Below are 25594 nucleotides of genomic sequence, written 5' to 3' on the forward strand. Positions count from 1 at the left end.
AGTGGATTTACCTTCTGGAGTAGGAGTACACAAGCTCCTGGGTGAATGAGGTGCAGCTGAAGAGATGCTGGGTCAGCCCCATGTGAAGCTCATTCCACATGATTTAGGAGTGAGACAGGGTGCTGTCCTTTGCAGATGAGTGGCCTAAAGGTATTTTACACTTATTTATATAAATTAGTAAGTATGTCTCACCTCAGAGTGATGTTTTTAATAATGCAAAACTGATTGAACCACAAGACATACTGATGTAATATTAAACACTGGATTTAAATTCACAGAAGCAGGAATGCTGACAACAGAGCTCAAACTTGCAGTTGTTTAACTGCAAGTTTTGAGACTGCATGCACTTGAGGAGAGAATTACTTGGCTGACGCAAGGATACATTTAGAAATAAAATGAAGTGAAACAAATCAGCAAAATCCAGATTCTGACACCTCTGACTCCTCAAAAATTTAAGCCAAACCTCTATTATTGTATATAGTGGAGTGTTGTGCAACTCAATAAATGGAACAGAATCCATTCTTTGTTATATTTAGTTAAAATATACTGTTTGTACATGACAAATTTCAAGAATCGCCAAAGCACAGAAATACAGGTACCATCTATGTGTCTCCACAAATTACAGACAGGACTAATACAAGTGCCTCTTATAAAGGCTTCCCAAAGCTTCCCAACATGAGACTGTGTTTTACTGTACTTGCAGCTACCCAATGTTGAGGTATGATTTGATTTCCCTACATCAGGTGTCATGGGTACCTCACACATTGCTGTGTGGAAAGGTTAATTCATAATAGCTCAATCATTCCACAGATAAGACCAAGAACAACATAGATTTCAGTGTAATACAGTTATCTAAAGAAGTTAAGGTTCAAAAGGCAGCATTATATTTAAATATTTGTCCAAGAAAAATTAAAACTGAAGTAAATATTATAATTGTAGAGTCAAGCAGTCAGGTTGGGAAACACCAGAATTAGAGTCAAGTACCTACCAAAAGGTACAAAAGAGTGTGTGTACTATTTCACAGAAGACTCACACCAATGACGGTAACAGCAACATGGCTTTGTAAACATAGTTTCAAAATCTCCCATTGAAAAACACTAAGATAGGGGATTCTAAGAAACTTACCAAATGAAATTTGTGATATTCTCTATGGAATAAATCTCTAGAATTTTGAGGCTAGTCAGCCACTTAATACCAAATTTATGGTGGCAAGAGTAGAAATAAACCAGCTATCCATGTCCCAAAACCAAAAATAAAACCCACACAAGTTTTTACCCATTTTATTTAGAAATAAAATGTGACATTTCATCTAGAAGCCACTGACATATGATGTGGCAAAATCAAACATGGAGAGGTGGTTTTACCATTCAGATTCCTCTCAAATTCAGCTTCTTCCTCTTGCACTGGAGCTTTGGGCAAACCCAGATACACCTGAGGACACATCTGTTTAAGACAGCCGCTGGAGCTCGAGCTTATCAGCAGATGGTGCTTCAAAGACATCATCTTCAACACTTTCTTCTATTGGCTTCATTTTTGTGGAAGTCCTCAGGTAGGGAGATGTCCGGCCTGGGCCTGTCACAGTTACAGAGAAATTATGAATTAATTTTACGACATACACCTACTATATACACCTATTTAGTACACAGTCTGGTAATCCTGTCCTAGCTCCCTCATGAGATGATTTTATAAGTGAAGGCTTCTTTGTTATTTGACCACAGGTATCAAGAAATCCTAGATGTGGGACAGCCATGCTGCAACGAACCAGCAACATGTCCAAGGTTCAAACCCTTTGGCCAGGTACAGGCACAGTATTCTCCCCAGATTCAGGGCAAATCCTGACTTCTTGAGCTTGACCAATGCCATGCCCCTAGGCAATTGTTTTCTCACTGTTACTCACCCACTAATTCTTCTTCACAAATGACACCATGAAGGCCTGCCTGAAGTACAAAGGGAAAGCATACCTGCATGCTTGCCTTGGCTGTGAAAGAATTCCTCAGTGTACTAGGCAAACCTCAGGTGATACACGATCACAGCCCTAACTGCCTTAAAAGCATGATAATATAAAACTCAGAGAAAATATAATACCCCCATAAAGAACCACAAAGAAAACAAGATTAACAAGTGAAGGTCACTTTCGACTGACAGTGACTGCATTTCTCCAAGGAAAACCTTTAGAAAAGCAGCAATTCATAGAGCTGGCCAGAGCAGGGTGCACACCACAGCTATTGCTGGTAAGACATTAAAAGGAGTTTTTGTGCTCCAGAGGTAGCTGCAACCTACCTCTATTGTTGTCAAGTTTTCAGCAAGAGGGCTAAACCAGAGAACTCCCTTGACATCAGCCAAGCAGGTTTATTTTCTATTGTTCACTCTGAAATTGCATATGCACTTGAACATTTTTTTCTCCCAGTACCTTCTTCTGGAGTAAAAAAACACCACAGTGGCACAAGGTTGTAAACAGCTAGTGTATGATGACCAAAAAGATTAGGTAAACCTTTGAAATACCATTTGAGAGGAAAAGAGCAAGAGGTAGTGGACCTGTCTAACTTTGTATAGAAGCTAAAAATTCAGATTTTCTTGAAAAAAATACTGCTAGCCATAACATACTCTTCTTGCAGAGCTATTCTTATGACTTTAGAAAAAGCTCATCAGATATAAAGTACTCTGCTAAGGAAGCCTATTTATGAAGGACTTATTTGTGTTGCATAAGGAGAACAAAATACAGCTTATAGGCAAGACCAGTGGGTTATTGTATTATTGTATTTTTAAGTCACATTCACACGAGCACTCTTTGGAATTAGCTTTTTAGAACTTCCATGTCTAAGAAGTATTAGAATTTTCTTTTGACATTCAAAAACTAATTTAACTGCCATGGTAAAAGATTACTCAAACACATCTTTAACTACTGGAATTGTTAAGCACTTCATTTCACACAGATGGGTTTTTATGGCCTAAACAAGTAATGACTAGATCATCTAATTGTCTAAATCCAAGGTTTGCAGGTGCGCTTGGATACAGGATTGACTTTGCTGGGAGACACCAACAAATTGCACTCAAAGGTGAAAGGATGTCTGAAAATACTGAGTTAGTTGTTGTTGTTTTGGGTTGGGTTTTTTTAGGTTTTTTATAAGTTTATTGCCATTTTAGAATTGTTTTCTTCTGTTTAAAAGAGTTTAGTTCTTTCCAGAAGTAAGAAGTCATACGCCTGTTCAACAGGATCCAATATAAGGACTAGTACTGGTAAATTATGCCCTCATTTTCTCCAAATACAAAAAAACTTGTCTGCTGATGCCTCTATCCAGCATTGGACCAGTGTTCAAGAGATTGAAGTTAGACCTTAAACCCAGGCTTTCCATACACCTCTCTAAAGGATTTGTGTCCAAATACCTATTAAAATGGCATTTCCCATGAAACTTAATCCTGCTTTTAACCACAAGCTGGGTATAACATAGGGTACACACATAATGGGATAATACCAATAAAAATGTTACTAAAACAAAACCTTTTTACATCTCTATTTAGCTCAGAGGTTTGCAAATACAGATCCACAGACCAGCAGATTTGAGTGATCTGAACCACATAGCATAGAAAAAGACTGTATCACTACTAGGAATAGGAATTACTATCGAGCAATAGAATTATGGAACAGGTACTAATACTGAAATGTTTCTTAAAGAACTGAAAGTCAGTTGAAGCTACCCTTTGGTCAGGTTGAACTATTTCTGCTTAATTCAAATTCTGGAAAAGAGATACATCAATTTCATTTACTAATAAATTACAAATAGATGGATCATGGATATCAAGCACAAGTATCATATGATAAAGAAACCTCACTTTAATACCTTTTTGAGGATGCTCGCTGAGTTAATGTGATGTTATCAACAGAAAACATCATGCTGCAAACGACTCACTCCATAAGCATTATAGAACTCTTGTTGGTTATTTCCTTAATATAAAAGCAAACAGTTAGTTGGGTTTCTTAGTTAATTAAATGCAAAACACAGCTTTGTTAGTAATTGTAGTTTGGGACCTAATAATCAGTATTTTTCACCCTTTCGGTACTAAACACTTTGAAAAAAGATTTATATCAGTTTCTTGATTTCAATGAGTCAAAGCTTATTTGTAGCACAGATAAAAGCATCATTTAAAAAGTTTGGATTATGCAAAATATAAATGCTCAATTTTTTAAGAATATGGAAATTAGGAGAATAAGATGTATTTGTAGTTTAGTAGTCAAATATTATATTTGTAATGGGAAGCTTTTGTCCACACAACAATTAATCCCCTAGCAATGACAAGACAGTATTCCTGCACCGATAGGTTTCTCTTATTAATTTCTTCTTCTAATTAAAAAAAAAAAAAGTCTGTAATTCCCATATGTTCCTCACCAAAACTTCTGGGGGTTTTGGATTTTGCTTGTTTGTTTTTAAATAAAGAAATGCCTTATTGCAGAAGGAGGATACAGAGACTTTAAGCCTCAGTGTATACCTCATACTGAATCTTAAAAAGCAGACCAAAGTTGAAAACACAACAGTGGTAAGGTAAATGGCAGCCTTTTTTGTTCAGTTTTCCCTGTGATCTGAGAAAAAGTGTATACATGGCCACAATCCACATTGAATACAAATATTTAAGCAGAGCTCACCTTAGCAGCAAACCCATCATTGGCAATGACAGTACCCAGGAATAAAAAACAAGCTATCTTGGCAAAAAGAGAGATTGAAGCATTACAGTTTAGTGAGATAAATAACCTTTCATCAAGAATTCTTATCAACGTTTTACAGAAGTCAGAAATCTTGCATTAATCAAAATGCAAAGAAGAGACAAATGACAATGTTTCTTGGGATGTATGATACACTGCTTGTATGAATAACCCGTTTGCCTCCCCAGAAGTAAAGGAACCACTGGACTTGGGAGCCTGCCACACCTATCATTGCCAGTGCGGTGGTGGCAATGGCAGTATCAACTACACCAGCTGCTGCTGGACCAAGCAATTTCAGAGCATAAAAGTCTTTTGGGGAAAAAACATCAAAAAAAAATATACACCAGAAAATATGGTACACAAACCAAGGAAAAGTAAACAGAGAAATATGTATTTATCAAGTATGTGCTAAGCATGGATGCATCTTAGGAATTAATGAAATTACTGCTGAACATGTCATGCATTTAGATTACTTTTCCCAAAGCTGAAATACTGGTGTAAGCGTTTTACTGCTAAGCCTGAAAGAGAATTTTAATTTCAACTATTTGCACAAACACAGTTTTACAATTTCTTTCAGGCTTCTGAGTGTGCACATTTGTCCAAAGGCTCTCTGAACAAAAGAGTGACTTCAATTTCATGAAGCTTTGCTGTGGAACAGGTGAGAAGCCAGTTGAGAGCCTATGGGTAAAGATCAAAGAACAGACCAACACAGCAGACTTCACAACAGGTATCTGCTACAGGCTGCCTGATCAAGTAGAACAAGTAGATGGAAGCCTTCTAGACAACTGGATGAAGCCTCGTGATCGCAGGTCTTGGTACTCATGGGGAACTTTAACCACCCCAGTATCTGGTGGAAAGGCATCAGAGGTGGGATCAAGCAGTCCAGGAGATTTCTGGATAGCGCAGCAGACAATTTCTTCACACAAGTGATTGGTGAGCCAACGGGGGAAGTTGCTCTGCTGGATCTGTCACTGATGAACAAGGAAGAACTCATGAGGGAGCTGAAGACTGATGGCTGCAGTGTCCAGGAGCTGGTGGAGTTTAAGATACTGAGAAGTGTGCAAGACAAATAGTAGAGTTATAACTCTTGACCTAAGGACAAGGGACTGTGGCTTGCTCTGGGTTCTGCTTGGCAGAAACCCGTGGGACATGGTCTACAAGGGCAAAGGGACCTGAAGACAGATTGCTAATCTTCAAGGACACCTTCTTCAAAACACAAAGAGAGTCCGTTCCAGCGTACAGAAAGTTGAGCAAGCGTGGTAAAAGGCTGGTATAGATGAACAAGAAAGTCCTGACAGAGCGTTAACACACACACACAGAAGGTGGAAGCAGGGATGAGCTGCTTGGGGGAGTACAGAAATATGGTCCAAGCATGCAAGGACGGAATTAGGAAAGCCAAGGCTCAGCAGGACCTGGATCTAGTAAAGGGCAACAAGAAGGGCATCTATAAATACATTCGCAACAAAAGGAGGACCACGGAAACTGAGACCATGGCTCAGTGGGGCACAAGACCTAGTGACATGGAAATGGCTGAGATATTCACTCTTTTTTTGCTTTAGTTTTTACTTTACAGGTTTGTTTTGAAGCCTCCTAGGTCTCTGTGTCTAGTGGTAGAGACTGGGAGAGTGATGCTTGACTTACTGAAAAGCTGGACCAAGTTAAGAAGTACTTAAGTCAACAGGGCATATACAAGATTGTGGAATCACATGGACAGCATCCAAGGTGCTGAGAGTTGGCTGTTGCAATTGCAAGATCCCTCTCTATCACCTTGGAAAGGTCATGGCAGTCAGAAAAAAACCCCAATGTCATGACCATTTTCAAGAAAAGCAAGGAGAAGCACCCAGGGAATTTATACCCAGGCCTATCAGCTTAATCTCAGTTGCCAGGAAAATCATGGAGCCTGTCTTTCTGGAAGCCGTGTCCAAGCACATGAAGGATGGAAAAGAGACTGGCAGCAGCCAGCATGGACGTACCATGGGCAGATCTTGCCTGACCAGTCTGACCACCTTCTGTGGTGAGGTGACAAGCTCTGTGGATGAATGTAGTACTGTGGATGTTGTTTACCTGGACTGCAACATGACCCTCCACAGCCTGACATCAAACCCTTTAACCACATGGGTGAGAAATTGACTGGATACATGGATTGCAGCTTGGGTGAAAAATCCACTGGACTGCTGAGTTCAGAGGGTGGTGAACAGCAGTACAAAACCCAGCTGGCAGTTGGTTACCAGCAGTGCCCTTGAGAGCCAATACCAAGGCCTATAATGTTCAACATATTGGACCTGGATGATGGGATGGAATGCACTTCTGCCAAGTTCACAGACAACAGCCAAATAGTGAGAGAAACTGTTGACAGGCCAGAGGGCAGAGTGGCTGGTCAGAACATGCCTTCAGACACCAGAGAAAAGAACTGACAGAAACCACATGAAGTTCAACAAAGGCGAACTGCTGCACTTGGGACATGACAGACCTAAAAGCAGTACAGCCTGGGCATCAACTGGATGGAGAACAGATTTGCAGAAACACACCTAGGGGTCCTGGTAGAATATGAGTCAGCAGAGTGCCCCTGCAGTGAAGATGGCCATCCATATATTGGGCCATATTAGCAAGAGCATAGCCAGCAGGTCAATTTAAGAGATTAATCGCCTCTATTTGGCACTTGTGAGACAGGATCTGGAGTGCTGTGTCCAGTTTTGGGCTTCCCCATACAAGAAAAGCACGAACATACTGGAGCGAGTGCAGTGGAGAGCAACCAAGATGGTCAAAGCCTGGCGCACGTGACATATATGGAGAGGCTGCAAGAACTGAGTGGATTCAGCCTTATAAACAGAAGATCCTCAGGTGACCTTACTGTTGTCTTGGGCTATATAATAGAAGGGTATACAGAAGACAGAGACAGACTCTTCTCAGAGGCATGCACTAAAGAACAGAGGACAACAGTCATGAGTTATAATAAGGGAAATCTTTTTCACCATGAAGGTGGTAAGGCTCTGGAACAGGCTGCCCAGAAAAGCTGTGAAATCGTCCACCTTAGCAATATTCAAAGCTTGACTGGACATGGCCCTGAGCAACTTGCTCCAGCTGACCCTGCTTTGAACATGGGGTTAGGCTACACCATCTCCAGAGGTTCCTTCCAACCTCAACTGTTCTGTGATTCTAAATGGCTTTTCAGGGAGCAGAGGAGAAATACAGAAAACACCACTGGAACTTTCATCAGACTGTATCCTAGATGTCATCCTCGACATTCTAGCAGGAAAAACACTAGCAGGGCTTTTGCTTCCATCTATCTGGGCATGCAGTCTATACCAATGTTAAGGAGTGAAAACAGATAGGCCCTCCAAGTCTGAAAGACTTCCTAGATAAGAACTGTGAGGAATACAATGGAAAAGAGATAATTAAATTGAAAAGTCCAAATACTTTAAAACACTTTATCTTCTTAGCAGAGAGTTTAACCATAATCAATAACTGGCAGTGATTTTTTCCCTTTGAATTCTAATTACAAAATAATAATATTTCCCAAATCAAAATAAACAATCCTGTATGATTCTTTCAAATCTAAATTTCAAACTAACTGCTTGTGGCAAATGAGAAAATTGGCCATCTTCTGGGGTTTTTTTGTTTTTTGTTCAAAAGCTGCTTTCAGAGTTCAGGTAACTGTTGAAGTTCAGATTCAGGAGAATTAAAAATAAACAACTGCAAAAACCCAGAAAAAAATAATTCAGAAGGTTCTATAAAGGAATAAATTCCAAGAGCAGAAGCAAAAAGGTCATACATAGTTTCTCCCCTCATTTTCGCTGTTCCCTACTACTCCTGTCATACAAAAAACAGGAGAGAAGAGCCTGACAGGTTAATTGGGGATTTTCCAGGTGGCATCTAAGTCATGCTTGTATATCACATTTCTCCAGACTGCCAACTATCTCAGGAGGAAACACAAAGTGCCAAATTGTTGAGGGTAAATGTTTTGGGATTTTAATTTCTACAAGCACCAGTCACAGATCAAAGAAGATACTCCTGTGACAGGCACTGTACATTCACAGTTCTGCAACATTGATATAAACATTCCATATTATATCTACACATTAAAATTATGCCAAAAATTATTACAATACATGTTGGGGATTTTGCCAGTATCTACATGAGGTAGCTTCAGTTGGCATACAAAGCCTTATGCATCATATGAATTTCCTACAGTTAAGTTCTTCCACTTAGTTGGTGTGCAGCAGCATTCAAAAAGCTACAGTCTACTCCCACTGAAGGCAATAAGAGTTCTGCAATCATCTCTAACGATAACCAAGCTGTGTTCAAACTGGCACAAACTATCCTGAGCACTCACGAAGAGAGGATGCAGAGGAAGTCCCGCGAAGAAACATCTGCAAGCCATCCTCACTGTCACTGGTACTGGCCATACTGTTTCTCATCTGCATCACAGAGAGCTGTGAGCAAAGACTAGGCTGTCGATCAATCTTTTTTGAAGCCTAAAAAGAGTAAACAATTATAATTTTAAAAAAGGTATCAAGCAACTTAAAATTGAAATTATAAATATTTCCTCTGTAGTAGGTGCTCTGGCCTCAACTATGACTATTTGTGGATCAAGAAACTAGTTAGAGCAGAAGATTCTATGCAGAGTATATTGATTTAAATGAAAACAGAAGATGCTGGTAATACACTGGCACTAGAGCATTGACAAGCATGAAACCTTAGGTTAATTATTCAATTTTAATTCTGTTTTGCACTGGACTTTTCATGTATTTTCCTACAGAAAGGTTGATTTTTATTATTTTGGTAAGTCATTATTTAGATATGATGCTCTGCAATTAAAATACAGCCTTTATGATAAGCCTGGACCTCCTTGAGAAACAAACTAGCATGCTATATATACAGTTTAGCAATTAGGTCTTTACTGAAATTCGTTCACTTTTCTGGCTTTTCATTTCATCATGTCATTCCTTCCTAGTAGATGATCACTTGGCTCTTGATTTTACTGAAGACAGATTAAATGCATCACATGAACATTATCCTCTGCTGGGAAAATGGTCTCAGGAGCTTCCATTTGCTGTGAGTAGTCTTTCTGAGAAGTCTTTTACTATAATATTTATAAGGAACCATACATTGTACCCTGCTAAGTATTACTGCAAGTCAGAATGCTATTTTAGGTATGTGCAGGCAGTAATGAATGACAAGAGCATCACGGATAACTCCACTTTACTGAATTTTAAAAGTCACGCATTGCAATCCTATTTCATATGGTGAGGAATGACTATTTTCTCAACAGCAGTGAAAAACTCCTTAGGTAGGATAAAATCAAAGGGTTCCTTATAAATAAATGGATGCTTTTTGGATTTCCAATACAATGAATTTATATTCTTATCTTTTTACTATCATCTTGATTATGAACAACTTATACTCATTTTAGTTGTTCTCTTGCATGTCCCCTTGCATGTACCCTGTGTACAGGAGTCAACCACATAATTTTCTTTTGAGATTGTCAGGAGTTAGAAAGCATTAAAGACATCAGTAATACGTGTATTTGACAATGAACCCTGTGAGAAGTGACATGTGCATAAAGTGCTGGCAACTGGGAAATGAAAGAGAATTTGTCCTGTGTTTTGTAGGAAGGGCTTGTGCAACAGGATTTTCATTTGAGGAAGAAGACAAAGGTAGTACAAATTTCCCAAATACTCACTCTTCATTTTTATAACTCGTTTTCAAAAGTTACAGTGATAAAACAGTTACAATAATCTTAAATTCATGTGGCTGTTCTCATGAAAAATAAAAACTATTAAATTCACAACTTTACATAAATAACTATTTAACATATATACATAATTATGGGCAGTCTGATGAAATGGATTTTTGCTCTGAGGTAGTATGAGTTAAATCAATACAGACAGAATATGAAAATACTGTATTACAAAATTATAAAACTTTTCCTAAATGACAGTGAAAGTTTTTCAAATAATTTTTATATAAGAACCCTACAGCCACTACATAATAATAATAACAAAAAGCCCAAGCAAAACCACCATCAGCCGAGTTACCAATCAAATCTTGAAAAGCCATGTAACTAAATAAAAAGATAAAATGAAAATAAACCAAGATAATTGATCTATCCATGGCTACACCCAGGCCACTTACTGTGACACCTAAAACACGCTCCCTCTACATGCAAAGAAGAATGAGTTATATTGAGACCACTGAATATTTTATACGCAATTATATTTTATATGTATATATTTATCTATATTATATAATTTGAAATTACATTTATAATTCATCAGAGTATATTTATTATCACCTTATATGTATTTATTATATATGTCTTCATATGTATTTATATTTTTTTATATATGTATCTCATGCTTCCTTCCGCTAACTGCATCATATCAACTTATTGTCGATATGCAAGCAAATTCTTGAAGAAAACCCCCCGAAGCTTCTTTGTCCAAAGGCATCCATTTGTTAATGAGAAAGAATATCCAGGATGAAGCATTTATGCCATCATGTCTCCTAGTTGGCTAGAAATATTTGCACTAGCCAACCAGTTCTGAATCTCAGTTATTAATCTTTTTTTGCACATGATTGTGCTAACTTTAACCAATATTGCTGCTAACAGAAATACTGCACTCATACTTTGGCACTAAAAGGCAGCAAGTGTGAATTCAGTAGCTGGTCACAGCAGGTTAAAAGAAGGTGCTTTCAGAGGGTCTAAAATTGAAACAACAATAAGTTTGTGTGTAGGAGGAAAATTCCCAAACAAAACCTCAGTTGCTTACCTTGTCATTTAAGGTTGGGTCATTCAACGAGTAGAGTTTATTTGTAATATCTTTGCCAATAAGATACTTAAAGATCTCATAAAGAAATGGCTCAGATTCCAGAAAAAAAGTCAGCCTTTCCCTGGACCAGCACAGGAACTTGCAGTTATCATCTGCAATAATGGTGACCTGAGAAAATACATGCTCAGAATTAGCACATTTAAAAATGTTTTAAAATTAGCATATTTAAATATGCTTTAAAATAAGTTACCATTTTATTTGTGCCTGCACTTACAATAACTCTTAAAGCATAAATCATTTTGGTATTCCTTAGAACATGATATTACTTTTACAAATGTAAAATAGCTCAGATATTTATTATCATATTTTTTAACTGATAAGCTTGTCCAGTTTGTTTGTCAGAAAACTTAGGGGGACATAATAGGGGAAAATCTCTCACAAATGTAAAAGCATTTATTTCAGAGAAGATTTACATATAAAGTCAGTCCTACAGTGATGACACTACTTTCATCCCAAAAGGCCTATATGTTGCTTGGTTTTATTTAAGTTGCTGTCACTAAACAGGAGTAACCAGTATAATCCAAAGGTCTCCATCAAAGAGTTTTTAGTGAGTTAAAAACATCTTTTCATCTTTCTCTCTTCATTGTCAGCCCTGCTGATCCCACAAGTACCACCTTCTAGCAGTTGAGTTAAGGCTCCATTAGCTCAGTAACTGATAATTCAGCTACTGATAGTTACAGAGGAGCTTCCACCCTACGCAGGGAGGCTGGACACAGGTTCTCCCCCTGTGCTGGCGAAGGACAATGGCGATGGTAACCTGCACCACTCAGTGATCCCAAACAACATGATGACAGTCACCTATGAAGAATTCAGGAGCTCTCTGCTATGACAAACAAACTTTACCTTTGAAAAAATTAAAAGCATATAAAGGCTAAGAAATAATGAGGAATGTATCCATGGATTTTAACTTCATGGTCTGTAATATAAGCACTCAGGCTGAAAAGGAATATGCCAGCATATGGGGTGCTTAAGATTGAATCCGTGTCCTCTTGCAATAGTAACACTGAAAGTGTTTATATGAGTAGCACTCAGAGTGAAAGACGTATACAGCACCAGATTATAATAATGTTTGAGGCAGGCAGAAGTTCAGGCATGAGCATTTTCCCTTCCCAGGGATCAGTTTGTATCCCATTGCTTACAAGAGACGCGGGCTATGCCAAGAGGACGCCTCACTGCTGCGAAATGAGTATGTCTGGACAATTCTCTCTCCTTGGCATTAAGTCTGTTATTTGACTGGAACATACGACATCAGTCACTGATTTTAGACTCTACATTGCTCTCCCTCCCCTTCTGCCAGGGTACCAGGGTAGATCAACCCAGTCAGCCACAGTCTAGTCATTATTACACATACCCAGTTCAAGAACATAATTGTAAGAGGTAGCAAACCAGCCATTTCAGCACTATGGGAAAAAAACTTCTTTAATACTAATTTTTTTCCCCACAACCTACAGTACAATATATCCTAATTACACTGTTAGAAACATACACCCTTAATGTTCCCCATATGAATATTTTTTTTCAGAATAGTGTGATTTATTTCAGCTATGTTGCTTTAACAGCCTTCAAAAGGACAGAATCATTAATATGTTTAGATAAATACCAATTTCAAACTACTAGTGCCTGAATTTTTAGTCTTTCATTTTAGTATCAAATATTACGATAATTATTTTTCCTTTTCAGTTTCTGAACCACTGATGAGATTGCTTACATCATCTCTTTTTCCAGTAAAACTATCTCTGATATTATTTGTCCTGAGTAATCTCGTAACACAATATAATCTTGGAAACATCAAAAGAGAACAGAACATCAAAAGCCAGACTGCTCAGCAAACACCTCCATAATACTGTTTTGCAGCATTTAAAAGTTATTCTTGATATGATCTATCATAAAATACCAGTGCTAGAAAGCTATCAAAATTACACCAGTCAAACAGTTGATAAAATTTATACTCTGTTTTTAATGATCTCATCAGCTCATAATTAATGATGTTTAAACCAAAGTGTACCTGGAATTTCTCACCCCGGTTCATCTGCGTTGATCGAAATTCTGGAGAATCTATAAAGGCACAGGGGTAAATATTATGCAGAAAATGCCCTCGATAAGACACCTTCATTCTGGAAATAAAAATGTATGAAGCAATGTTGTAAAGTCATGGGGATTGATTCACTTAATCTAAATCTGGATATGATTATTGATGATGGTAAAACAGTAGGTAACAAGCAAAAATATGTTCATCTTCTGGTATATCAGCCCCAGAGCTACCCTGTTTTCTACCTAAACCTCCACTAATTCCAAGCAGAACCAACTGCCAGCCAGTTCAAGTTGCTGAACGTGGTGTGTATCCTGAAAACATTGTTATTCGAAATGAAAGATACCTGCAGGGTCTGGCTATCAAGCCAGACCAGAATCAGGCTTCCTTTAGATAACTAGCTTTACAGTAATAAGCAGCTGATCACTTCAAAAGAAAAACTATGAAGCCTGACATATGAAGCTGCTGTCAACAGAAACTGATTAAAATATTGGCCAGAACTTAGCAAGAACTTCAAGATTACTGCCTGGCCATGGGCATTTATTTTACTCTTTCTCACCTCAGTCCTGTCAGCCTCTAGGCAGTGCACCTGCCTCTCTCTGCTTGTATGTACATGTGCAATGAATCAATCCCAACAGGCCTGTTGTTTTAAAGTCTACTGGAAGGATATTTTTTTCCTTTGGAAGGATATTTTTTCCTTTCCTCATGCACAACATTTTTTAACTTTGAAACCTGAGAATTCACTGAGAAGATGAATTAGATATCTAAGACTCAAACAGATCTCTCGCTTGTCCTGGAATACACTGCCTTTGGTATTATACAAATATAATTCCCTAAATCTATGCAGCTGCACACACAAATGGAGACATAATATGCTGCCAGTAAGAGACATCACTGTAATTTGAAAACAGTGTCACAAAATAGTCTATACCTATAGACTATTTGGCTGTAGACTATTTGGCTACAGACCATCATGTACTAAAACCAGTAACACTAAAAAAAGCTAACAAAACCCCAGTAACTTTCTAATCTATTCAACACAAAGCTTTATAGAACCTACTTCCCCTTCAGCAGGATGCTTAGCCTATCATCAACCGATGTTTTATCTTCTGCAGCATAGGCTTGACCTGTTTTTAAAGTCTGAATGTTGCAGAATTGTCCAGTTAGTCTTTGGAAGAGCTCTGGAGGCACATGGAGAGGTTCAAACATTCTCTTGTAAAGGCTGCTAAGCTCCTTCTCTATCTTTATCTAGAATGCAAAATTAAAAGACATTTAAAAACACAGGTGCATAAGTTATAAAGGGTAAGATTGGATGCATGCTTTAGTTGCTATGTTTGAGGAATATCTTTGTCTTTGTTATGTTCAGACAAGGGAAGAAGTGGTAAACGTGTGACATCTATCCACAAACACTGCCTATGACAGAGTGACCAAAATCTTAAAACTAGCCAAGCTGGCACACTGCTGCTTTAAAATGCTGGTCCATCCAAGTGACATATTAAATCAGACGTAAGAAGTCTTCTGAGACTTCTGTTGATGTAACAGCAAATAGGACTTGGCCCAGAATTACACAGGGAAAATAAAAGTAGGTTACCTGCATTTTTTACACCACATGCACACCTCATTCTGGCTATTTCTCTCAGGCTCTCCTGGAGTCCCTTTCATCCCTGAGCTTCTTGGCTTACTTGCAGTAGAAAAGCAAGCCCTAAAAACCAAACCCATCATACTGAAACCACACATGATGAGTAAGACAAAAAAACATTGCCAGCTGAACATCCCACAACTAGGAGCCCACCCAAACTCAGGCAGAGGCAATGAGAGAAAGGATGTTGGCTGAAATCCCAAGCCTGTAAGTCTTTCCTGAATGAAAGCAGCAGGGGATGAGACAGTGTCCTAGCCTCCCTGAAAGCAGAGGCAGCCTGAACAAAGTCTGCATATTTGTGGGGAGGAAAACAAATGGGAACAATAAGCATCAGATAATGAACAGATAAAATATACACAGAACAGAAAACAAGGAAAAACAACCAAGAAAAAAGGCAGGAAAGAAGAAAGAGAGTCACCACTTCAACAAATGAGACTATTCCAAGTTTATACCATTTCCTAGATCGTTTTGTATTTTAATATTAAAACCAGGGGAGCAGATAAGGAGGCAGCACAGGAACCCAGGAGTCACGTTTGGTTACCTTGTGCTTGGAGAAGGTGGCAAATCTTGAATGATCATGGGAAGCCCTAGGCTGTTCAAGGCCCATGGAAGCTTCAATCTGTCAGGTACCTACTACTCCCTCCTCAGGAGAGCATTATAGGGTGAAAATACTTGTCTTTCACCCCTAAGGGATACATGTATTCCATATCAAAAATCCTCCCTTAGCTCTTCTCAGTAGAGTTACATGCACGTGCAAAACAGTACAACAAGCATAGTGGAAAGTTTTTTGAGGTTTCCTTGTTACATTTCAAGTTTATTTAGATACAGAACTGAGATGAGGCAGAAACTTTATGGATGTGTGGAACAACATCTGGAGTAATTTATAGACAGCTCAATCACAGGATGTTGTCCATTGCACATATGGGCCACTGAACACCATAGGAATCACTCTGGCAGTGAAAATCCTGTGGGCAGAGATGTTAATCCCACAGAAATGGTATACATTTCATTATTAAATTTCTAAACCTGAGAGAGACGGCTGCTTTTGTGATCTTGCTGTTATTTTGTGACTTCTCAGCCTTTAAACTTCCACAAAAGCTGAACAAAAGGATATCCCAAACCTACAGACTTCACTTTTTATCCAGGCAGCCTCAAATTACAAAAGCTGGAAGCAAGTTTATGAACCACTGTGATTTTTATACAATCTCCATGTGGAACATGCAGATACTTATTTTCAAGGGCTTAACATATAAAATTCTTGTGAGAATTTTTTTTCCATACACATATCCAAACTTACTGTTAACTTTGTGTACAGTACCTGTGTACCTTTACTGGCCAGAACGGTGTTGAAGTGTTGATTTTTTTTTATGTTTCAACAAGCATCAATAAGAAGTGAATTGCTGCCTACTCAAATAATTTGAATGACTTTATCATCATTTTGAGACATGTCTCCATACTCCTATAAATTCACAGCTGCCCAGAAATGGTATCAGGACCAAAGAAGGCTAGAATATAAACATTCAGACAAGGTTAACAATAAAGCTACAGAATCCCAGCATGACTGAGGTTGGAAAGGACCTCTGGAGATAACTTATCCATACCCCTCTTCAGGCAAGGTCACCTAGAGCAATGTTGCCCACGTCCATGTCAAGATGGCTTCTGAATATTCTCAAGGATAGAGACTCCACAACATCTCTGGGCAACCTGTGCCAGTGCTCAGTCACCCTCAGAGCAAAACAAAGTGTTCCCTCATGTTCAGACAGACCCTCCTGTGTCTCAGTTCGTGCTCATTGCCCCTGGTCCTGTCACTGGGCACCACTGACAAGAGCCTGGCTCTGTTCTCTTTACAAGCTCCCTTCAGGTATTTATACACATGCATAAGATGCCCCAAGCCATCTCTTCTCCAGGCTGAACAGTCCTGCTCTCCTCACAGGACAGATGCTTCAGTCCCTTAATTACCCTCATGGCCCTTTGCTGGACTCTCTCTGGCTAAGCCCAGGTCTCTTTTCTACTGGAAAAACCCAGACATGGACACAGCAGTCCAGATATATCTCACCAGTGCTAAGCAAAGGGGGAGGATCACCTCTCTTGACTTGCTGGCAATGCTTTTCCTAATGCAGCCCAGGATACTATTGCCTCTCTGTTGCAAGGACACAGTGCTGGCTCAGGTTCAACTTGCTCACCAGACCTGGCAGGTCCTTTTCTGCAAAAATGCTTTACAGCTGGTCAGTCCCTGGCACATGCTGGCGCATGGGGTTGTTCCTCCATTAGTGCAGGATTGTGCACTTGATGAATTTCATGAGATTCCTGCTGGCCCATTTCTCCACTCTGCTGAGGTCCCTTTGGATGGCTTCCCAGGCTTCTGGTCTATTAGCCACTCCTCCCAGTTTTGTGTCACTAGGGTACGCATCTGCCAGATCATTAATGAAGATGTCAAACAGAACCAGCCCTGGCCTGGACCCCTAAGCTACACTGCTAGTCTACACACCTACAACTAGACTGCATACCCCTGGTTACCATGCTCAGCTCAGCCATGCAATCAGTCTTCTGTGTCCACATCCAGCCCATACTTCCACAGCTTCTCTGAGAGGACTTTATGGGAGATAGTGTTGAAAGCTTTACTGAAATTCAGGTAGACAATATTCACCATTCTTCTGTCATCTGTTCTGAAAGTCATTTATTTGCAGAATGTCAATAGGTTGGTTAAATGTGACTTCTCATTGGTGAATCCATGCTGACTGCTCCTATTACCTTCTTGTCCTTCATGTGCAATGCAACGGTTTCCAGGATTAGTGATTGCATTACCTTCTCAGGGACTGAAGTGGGTTGACAGGACCCTGGGTCTTCCTTCTTGCCTTCCTTTAAGGAGGACGTGGCACTGGCTTTCCTCCACTCCTGGTCACTTCCATTGTTCAAGGATTGTTAGGAATGGCCTCACAGTGACGTCAGGATTTGCAGGTACCTGCATTCAGGGCTCATGGACTTAATATGCCCAGTGTGTCACCTGACCTGAAGTTACACTGGTTTCCCACTGAATCAATTACTAATTCAATCTTACACTAGTGACTACATTTATATGAAACGCAGGTTTTTAATTTTCTGTATGTTCCTTCTGCCACCTTTAACACCTCAGAGAACATCTACATGGACAGAACAAGGACTAAATTTAAACTGATGAAATTGTATTGTGTTGGGGATTGCCCTAAAGTGTTCGATTTCAAAACACAATTCATATACCTGTCAAGTCAAAGACCTTTTGCCAGTAGGTTTTTCTCCCTCATTTTTCACAGCCATACCAATTTAATTTGCACCTCTTTCTATATATGACCACTGTAACTCAAAGAAAGATAAATTCCTTTCTCAGATGAGTATTTAAATAGTTATCAAGATTCCTGAATCCAAAACAATGCATACAGACATGAGGGCAGGATTTGGCCCTGGAGCATTAATGCAATCCCTTTACTAGTGTGTAATTCAGGTTTCATGATCTTCTTCTAATGTGTAATACTTAAAAGAGAAAGCAGGCATAACCACTTTCGTAAAGCATGATCAGGGTGGACACCACAGACACGCTTTAGTTGGTCTCCCTCATAACAGGCTATTTACTTCTTGCAAGTGCAGCTCACTGCTCCTCCAGTCATGCCTGTGGGTCATATACCAAATGAGCCATATGGGTAGGTGTAACATTTTGTTCAGCAGTGGTTGAAAAATTCTGTGATGCTGTCAGAGTTTCGAGTCAGAGCTCTGTAGAGATACTGATTAGGCTCTCGCAGCTTCCACTCAGACTAAAAAAGCCAAATCTGCTCTAAGGAGTCAAGACCACAGAAATGATCTTCTGGACGGGAAAGAAACTCACTGCTATTCTGCATGCTCCATTTAATAAAATAAATAATTAAAACATGAACATATCAATTATTTATTTTGTAATATGTCTAACTTGTGATTATTCTTCATTGCTTTCTATCCTTAAAAACGTAATTTGTGAGGACGTCTAAATAAAGCTCATTTTGAAATAGGCAATACAACAGTTGCAGACAGAAAATCTCATTCAGAATGAGTTCTTGAGATCTTCCCCCCCTTCTCTAGCTTTCTATAGGAAAAGCACTTAAAAATAGCTTTCAAGCTCACAACAAACAGAATGTGTTAAGACAGCTAAAATGCATTACTACCAGGCATCAAAAAGACATGGCATCACTTGAAGTAAGCTTGTTGATTATAGTCTGAAACAAATAAATTAATATATTGTTTTGGATATTATATTATCCTGTTTCCTTATAATTTCAGTTATGATTTAAATCCACATAATTTACTAGCTATATAGAACTCAGTTTTCAGAGAAGCTGAGTACCCCCAGCTCCCAGACTACACCTGCAATCGTAGGAATACAAACCTTTTGATAGCCAGACTCCAGTTCTCCATTGTTTTCCAGTTTAGATTGGTATGAACCAATTTGATTTCTTTTTCCTGATCCTGCTAGAGAGCAGCAATGAAGTGCATCTCACCTACAACTGCAGCACTAGGTTAATAATTTAGTGTTTGTGTAGGTTTGTTTTCTAGCCACTGAAGAAGGATGGCATTGTCACATCTTAAACAGATATTGAGTGGGTGGGTTGAATCACTCTGGATGGAGATGGATGAAGTGAAACAAGATGATTCCAATTCCTATTTCGTGATGTAAAGCTACTGTCACAGAAGCAGAGACCACGGTTACTTGTACTCTTTGAGAGTACTCTTAATTGTTATACTTGAGTATTACATGCTTCTTCTTAGAGGCCTTTCATTTCTGGGAGCACTCTTATCCTTAACAATGTAGTGTTTCAGGACAAGTATCAGAATATGACTGAGACTACCTCAGAAAACAGCCAATGCCTATGTAGAGAACTTCCCATTTAAAATGATTCAATATTCCTCCTACACTTTACTGTTTCTATTTCCTACACATTTCTGTCTTTAGGAAGCAGTTCAACATTGCAGAAGATGAAGAAAAAGAGAGATTCAATAAAAGCATCTGTGGTGGTGGTTTCATGATTTCACTTTGTTCTCTATCCAAAATTATTGAGATTGTCAAGGCTTAGTCATTTAATTTTTACAATCAACAGAACTGACATTTGGTTTAAGGCTGTTTCCTTCTAGTAGAAACTCCAGACTCACCGGAATGAGCATCTGGGAAGTTTTCACATGGAAGATTGTTCCTGCAAACTCACTCATTCCATTCAAGAACTGGAGTATAAAGCTAGGGTCACTGATTGCACTATGCTGATGCCGAAAGCTTTATCACCACAGAAAGCTATTTTGTAAGAGCAGTGTGCACATCTATAAAGGTCAGCTTTAAATGGCTATGACCTATGTGCCAGAGGTTTTACCTGGCCAAACAGGAAAGAGGAAACTTAAAATTGAACTATGACAATTTTGCTGTTCATGAAATTGGTGGAATACCATATTTTGATCATAGTGTGATGTGCAGAGTCAACATATACATATAGGAAACAGCCCACATTCCCTACTGGTGGGTGAACAATCCAATGCTTGGGTGAATTCTGTTTCACAATGATAGGAAGAGCCGAAATTGAAGGATCAAAAAAGCGACTTCGCTATGAACACTTAGCCGCCACGAGCCAGCTATCCCTGTGGTAACTTTTCTGACACCTCCTGCTTACAACCCAGAAAGCCAGAAGGATCACGAGGCCCCACTTCCACGGTCTGTATTCATACTGAAAATCAAGATCAAGCAAGCTTTTGCACTTCTGCTCCAAGGGAGGTTTCCTGAGCTCACCTTAGGACACCTGCGTTACGCTTTGACAGGTGGCACCGCCCCAGTCAAACTCCCCACCTGCTGCTGAACCCGGAGAGGGTCCCAGCTGGCATGCACAGGGCACTGGGCACCAGAAGCAAGAGCCCCTCTTGGGGCTCGCCGTCATGCCTCGTGGGGTAAGTGAAAAACCGCTTGTAGTAAGCGTGGGTAAAGGCTTGCCTTCGGGCAACAATCATAGGAGAAGGAAAACTCCAACTTCAAACCCTGGCAGATGGAGCTCATCTAGCCTTGTAAGGTCCTCATCTAAGAGAAGGACACTCCAATCAATCCTACAACCTGAGGACTTTGCTGTCACTGTCCAAGCTCGTTAGGCCCTGGCAGATAAACCTCAGGTGCAAAGGATGGGGCCAGTTCCGTGCCTCACCTAAAACCTCCAATGCGCAGGCCCGAAGGGTTTACCCACACTTGCAAAGCCCTGTAGCCACAGGTGAGGGATGAAACAGCAGGTGATAAGGGGCACTGGAAGCTGCAGATCCAACCCTGCATGCAGGCAGTTCAGGACATTCGTCACTCGAGACTGACCCAGGAGATGGCAGTCTTGTTCAGAAACATCCTGAATGACCAAGCAGCCTTTTTTCCAACGGGATTTGCCTATCCCACATTGCCCTTTTAGTCCTTGTAGTGCTTGTAGTAAGCATGGGTAAAGCCCTTCCCAAATCTTCATTCGTAAAGCCAAGTCATCAATCAATCAATAGGAAACAATTTTAAATACAGTTCTGCCCAAATTATGTGCCTTAAATAAAAGTTGTAAAGGAAAAAAAAAAAACACAAAACCCCCACCATTTATCATACACTATGTTTCTTTTCAGGTCTTTGTGAAAAAAAGATCTTTCTGTATCATCTCATTGTTGGACAGTGAGCTGAGAACTAAACCTGAAGAGGCAATAGTGTTAAGGTTTGCATTGGGGGTATTAAAAAGAACCAAAAAGATAACCCAATTTAATGGTAATTGCATCAACTATTACATATTACACCAATTAAAATAGTATAGAATTTTTCATGTAATGTTCATAAATACTGTAATTTTTTAAACTTAATGGAAATAAAGTTACTGAAATTATGATAGGTCTTAATATACAAAGAAACACCACTAGGTGGCTAGTCTATTAGAACTAATTCTCGGCTAAGCCTTAAGTTGTAAAGGTCATGTATCCCCGCAGATGGTAACCTTTGAGTGAATCTGTGCTCCATACTGGAGGAACACCACTGTAGGTAGAACCCTTCCTTTGTTAACACATGTACTCAAGTAGACATACTCAATTTATCAAATTGTTGCAGACAGATGCAATTTAACCTTTAGCTTCTTTTTATACACTGCTCTTGCCTCCTGGAGTTTGTTCTGCCGTTGTTTTTGGCCGTACTGGTAAAGACTTCAGCCTATCATCTTTTTTTCATTTCCTTCACATTCTTCTTCCTTTGACAGCTTGCTCTGGCTCTGCTTAACTTGAAATCCTTGACTTACACAGCATTTGAAAAGATGATGATGTGGATGAAGTTGCCAAGCCATTATCCATCATATTTGAGAAGTCATGGCAGTCCAATGAAGTTCCCACTGACTGGAAAAGGGGCAACAGAACCTCAATTTTTGAAAAGAGGGTAGATTTAGGTTAGATATTAGGAAAAGATTCTTTACTGTGAGGGTGGTAAGACACTGAAAGAGGTTGCTCAGAGAAGCTGTGCCTGCCCCATCCCTGGCCATGTTCAAGGCCAGGCTGGATGGCGATTGGAACAACCTGGTCTAGTAGAAGGTGTCCCTGCTCATGGCAGAGGGGTTGGAACTGGATGATCTTTACAGTCCCTTCCAACCCAAACAAATTCTATGATTCTATGTCCACTGAAGTCTACTTCCCTACTCTTCCTCTACCATTCTCTGCCTACAATTATAGTTTATTCTGTATAGTGTCTGTTGTTTCACACCACATGCGTATGGTGCACAGTGTTGCACGCCATGATTCTGCTATGGTTACACAGACAGTGGCAAAGGGCTACAAAGGGCAGATTATCCCATCCTCCCTCTCTACAGGTAACTTTCTACCTACTTTGGCAACTGACAATTTACCAGTGAAGTTTCATGACCTTATATAATTTCTCCTTTTTAACCTCCCACCTATAGAGTACTTCACCCACTTCTACCACTTGTCCTAACTCCTATAAATAATTCTGCTAACAAATTTACTACAGGATTTACTGAAAATAGCTGCCACTTTAACAGAATAAAGTCTATATCATAATGCTAACACAGGTTTTAATATACAACTGCAAACATTGTGTCCTCTTCCCAAGATACTCCTTCATTCTCCAATAACCTTCTGTTTAGATTTTTTGAAAGAGTTGGATGGGTATGAACCCAAGGAACATTACCCATATTCAAAGGACAAAATCCACAACTCATTTTTAAAAATACAATGAAGTTTTAAGGCTTGGCTTTCGAGGAAGATGAATTTATATCAGTTGTCGCTCCTGCCTTTTGCAGTAAGGTTTTACTTTGTTAGCCAGTTCCTGTCCCATCTGACAAGCCTCAAGATAATATTAAAAAGCTAAACTGGTGGGCAGGTTGAGGGAAAGCAGAACATGCTAACTTGGAGGCTTCAGTGAGGGAAAAGAACACAGCATGAACTTATCCCATATAGGCAACCAGAGTACCTGCATAGGATATCTAACTGTAGACACAAACGTGAGTAGAGTCTGGCTTCATTTGCTCTACATTATCACAACTGTTATTTTGTGTGGTGTACTGGACAGCATGGACACTGTTAACTAGCAGAAATACAGTACAATTTCACCATGCTGCTGTGTCTTCATGATGACATGAATAGATCTAATAAGCTTTAATAAGAGCATTTACAATACAAACTGAAGAGGAATGTACCTTTTAACTGGGAAAATTACTCGTTGAGAGCAATTACTAGAAATATTTAGTATACATCTATGTGTGGTAGTAGATCAGTCTAGCTCATTTTAAGCTATTTCCTAGCCAAGACAGAAGTTAAGCTTTACGATCAAAAGGTTTGGGATGTGGTTTTGGTTTTTTTTTTTTTTTGTACCAGCTCTTATGCACTCGCAGAATGTGCTTGATTTTGGGCAGAGGCAGAGATAATGTAATTATTCTGCTGATAATGTAATCCCATACATATGCCTGTAATCTTCACATTATAAATCCATCTGCCTTAGATTTTGGAAGCTACAAAATGTAGTATTAACTTTTCAAACACTGAGTGTTTCATTAATATTTGATTGGCACATAATAGCAACTACTACATTAAGATTACCTAATTCTTATGTGCATATACCAACAGAAGGCTAGACTGCTAATCGTTCTGCAGGATCAGAATATACTCCTGGTGAGTAAAACTAACAGATTAATTTTCTATTGCATACACATTTAGTCAAAGACAGGGCAAAGAATCCTGTGGCTTTGGTATATATTTCACATATATTCTTACAGTGCATTTGACAAGTTATCCTAATGCATCCTTCTGAAAGCAACAACAGGAGTTGCAAAATCCTCTGACATGACTCTCTGACCCTTAAAACACAAAAAATGCACTAAATGGACTAAAAAGTAGTATCATCTTAGTTAATACTGCTCTTCCCACAACTTACTCTATTTTGTTGCTTATTTCTGTGTCTCACAGATGTTCAAAAAGGGTAGTTGTACCTTACTTACCCTTCATCTGCATTTGTACAGAATATATGGGCTAAACCACTTGTCAAAGCAAAGAATGTGAAGGTCATTTATAAATGGACATCAGCATGTTTCTCTGTTGAAATAACTGTCTATTAGGACACTTGTCATTTATTGGTCTCCCTTCCCACCACAAAGGATTTCTAAGACTTAAAAGTGAAGTAGGAAAACTTGATCCATCCTAAACTCCTGATTTAAAAAACCTACTGTCCTGGAATGCTCAATTTTAAGTATCTTAGTAGGATTTTATTTCAGCAGACCTGCATGCATGTACTCCTGTGGTGGGGAGGGTGGGGAAAATGACAAAAAACCCTCACATACCAACCCCAAACTGCTATGTCTGGTCTTTCTGCAACGGAAGAGTGTAACACTTTCCTTACCACCAAAACCAGTCAAAATCAGCCAACAGTAACTTCTAAAGTCAAATTATTTTTCAAAAATATGTATTTCAGAGAAATAATGATGTATTGCATCAGATCATGCTTACAGTCTGGATCCCTTCTGAAGTAGATAACTTTGTCCAAAAGAATCCTGTCTAATTCAAGAACTGCTGTGTAGTTCATAGGTTTGCATAGCAAACATGGGCAAAACTTCCTTTTCCTTGCATCTTACTAGAATGCTTGTGCAATTCAGCTGTTATACATACCGGTCTTCTTTTATACACTAGGTATACAAAATGTAAAAGGTTGACAACCAAAAACACAGAATTCCAGATCATTATGTCCAAGGCACAACGATAGAGTGTAGCCCAAATGATGAACAATGCACATCCTGAAAAAAAGTAAAAACCAAAAAAAAATAAAGTCAAATTTCACTGAACAATAAACACATTTCTACAAAGCCATCAAGAATGTGTCCATTGTCTGTAATTACGCTGAAAAGCAATATATTCTAAAAGCT

At 39.1% G+C, this 25594-nt stretch overlaps 1 protein-coding gene across 4 annotated transcripts in view; it reads right to left on the bottom strand.

Annotated features, from left to right (window-relative positions):
• Window positions 1–1264: 1264 nt before the first annotated feature.
• Window positions 1265–25594, bottom strand: part of POPDC1 (popeye domain cAMP effector 1) — a 58479-nt gene continuing 34149 nt past the window's right edge. For 2 of the 4 annotated variants that reach the window (XM_031053962.2, XM_005154659.3), the window contains exons 3-8: window positions 25341–25465; window positions 14619–14806; window positions 13535–13643; window positions 11470–11637; window positions 9030–9171; window positions 1265–1572 (exon numbers count right to left, since the gene is read on the bottom strand). In XM_031053962.2, coding sequence (XP_030909822.1) covers window positions 1448–1572; window positions 9030–9171; window positions 11470–11637; window positions 13535–13643; window positions 14619–14806; window positions 25341–25465 — 857 coding nt within the window. In that variant the 3' untranslated portion in view covers window positions 1265–1447. Of the gene's footprint in view, window positions 1573–3839; window positions 3944–5450; window positions 5668–9029; window positions 9172–11469; window positions 11638–13534; window positions 13644–14618; window positions 14807–25340; window positions 25466–25594 lie in introns of those variants that run through there. The other 2 variants (XM_034060317.1, XM_034060318.1) reach the window with 2 other exon arrangements.

The sequence above is a fragment of the Melopsittacus undulatus genome, chromosome 3 (assembly GCF_012275295.1).
Source record: "Melopsittacus undulatus isolate bMelUnd1 chromosome 3, bMelUnd1.mat.Z, whole genome shotgun sequence".
Classification (NCBI taxonomy): Eukaryota; Metazoa; Chordata; class Aves; order Psittaciformes; family Psittaculidae; genus Melopsittacus; species Melopsittacus undulatus.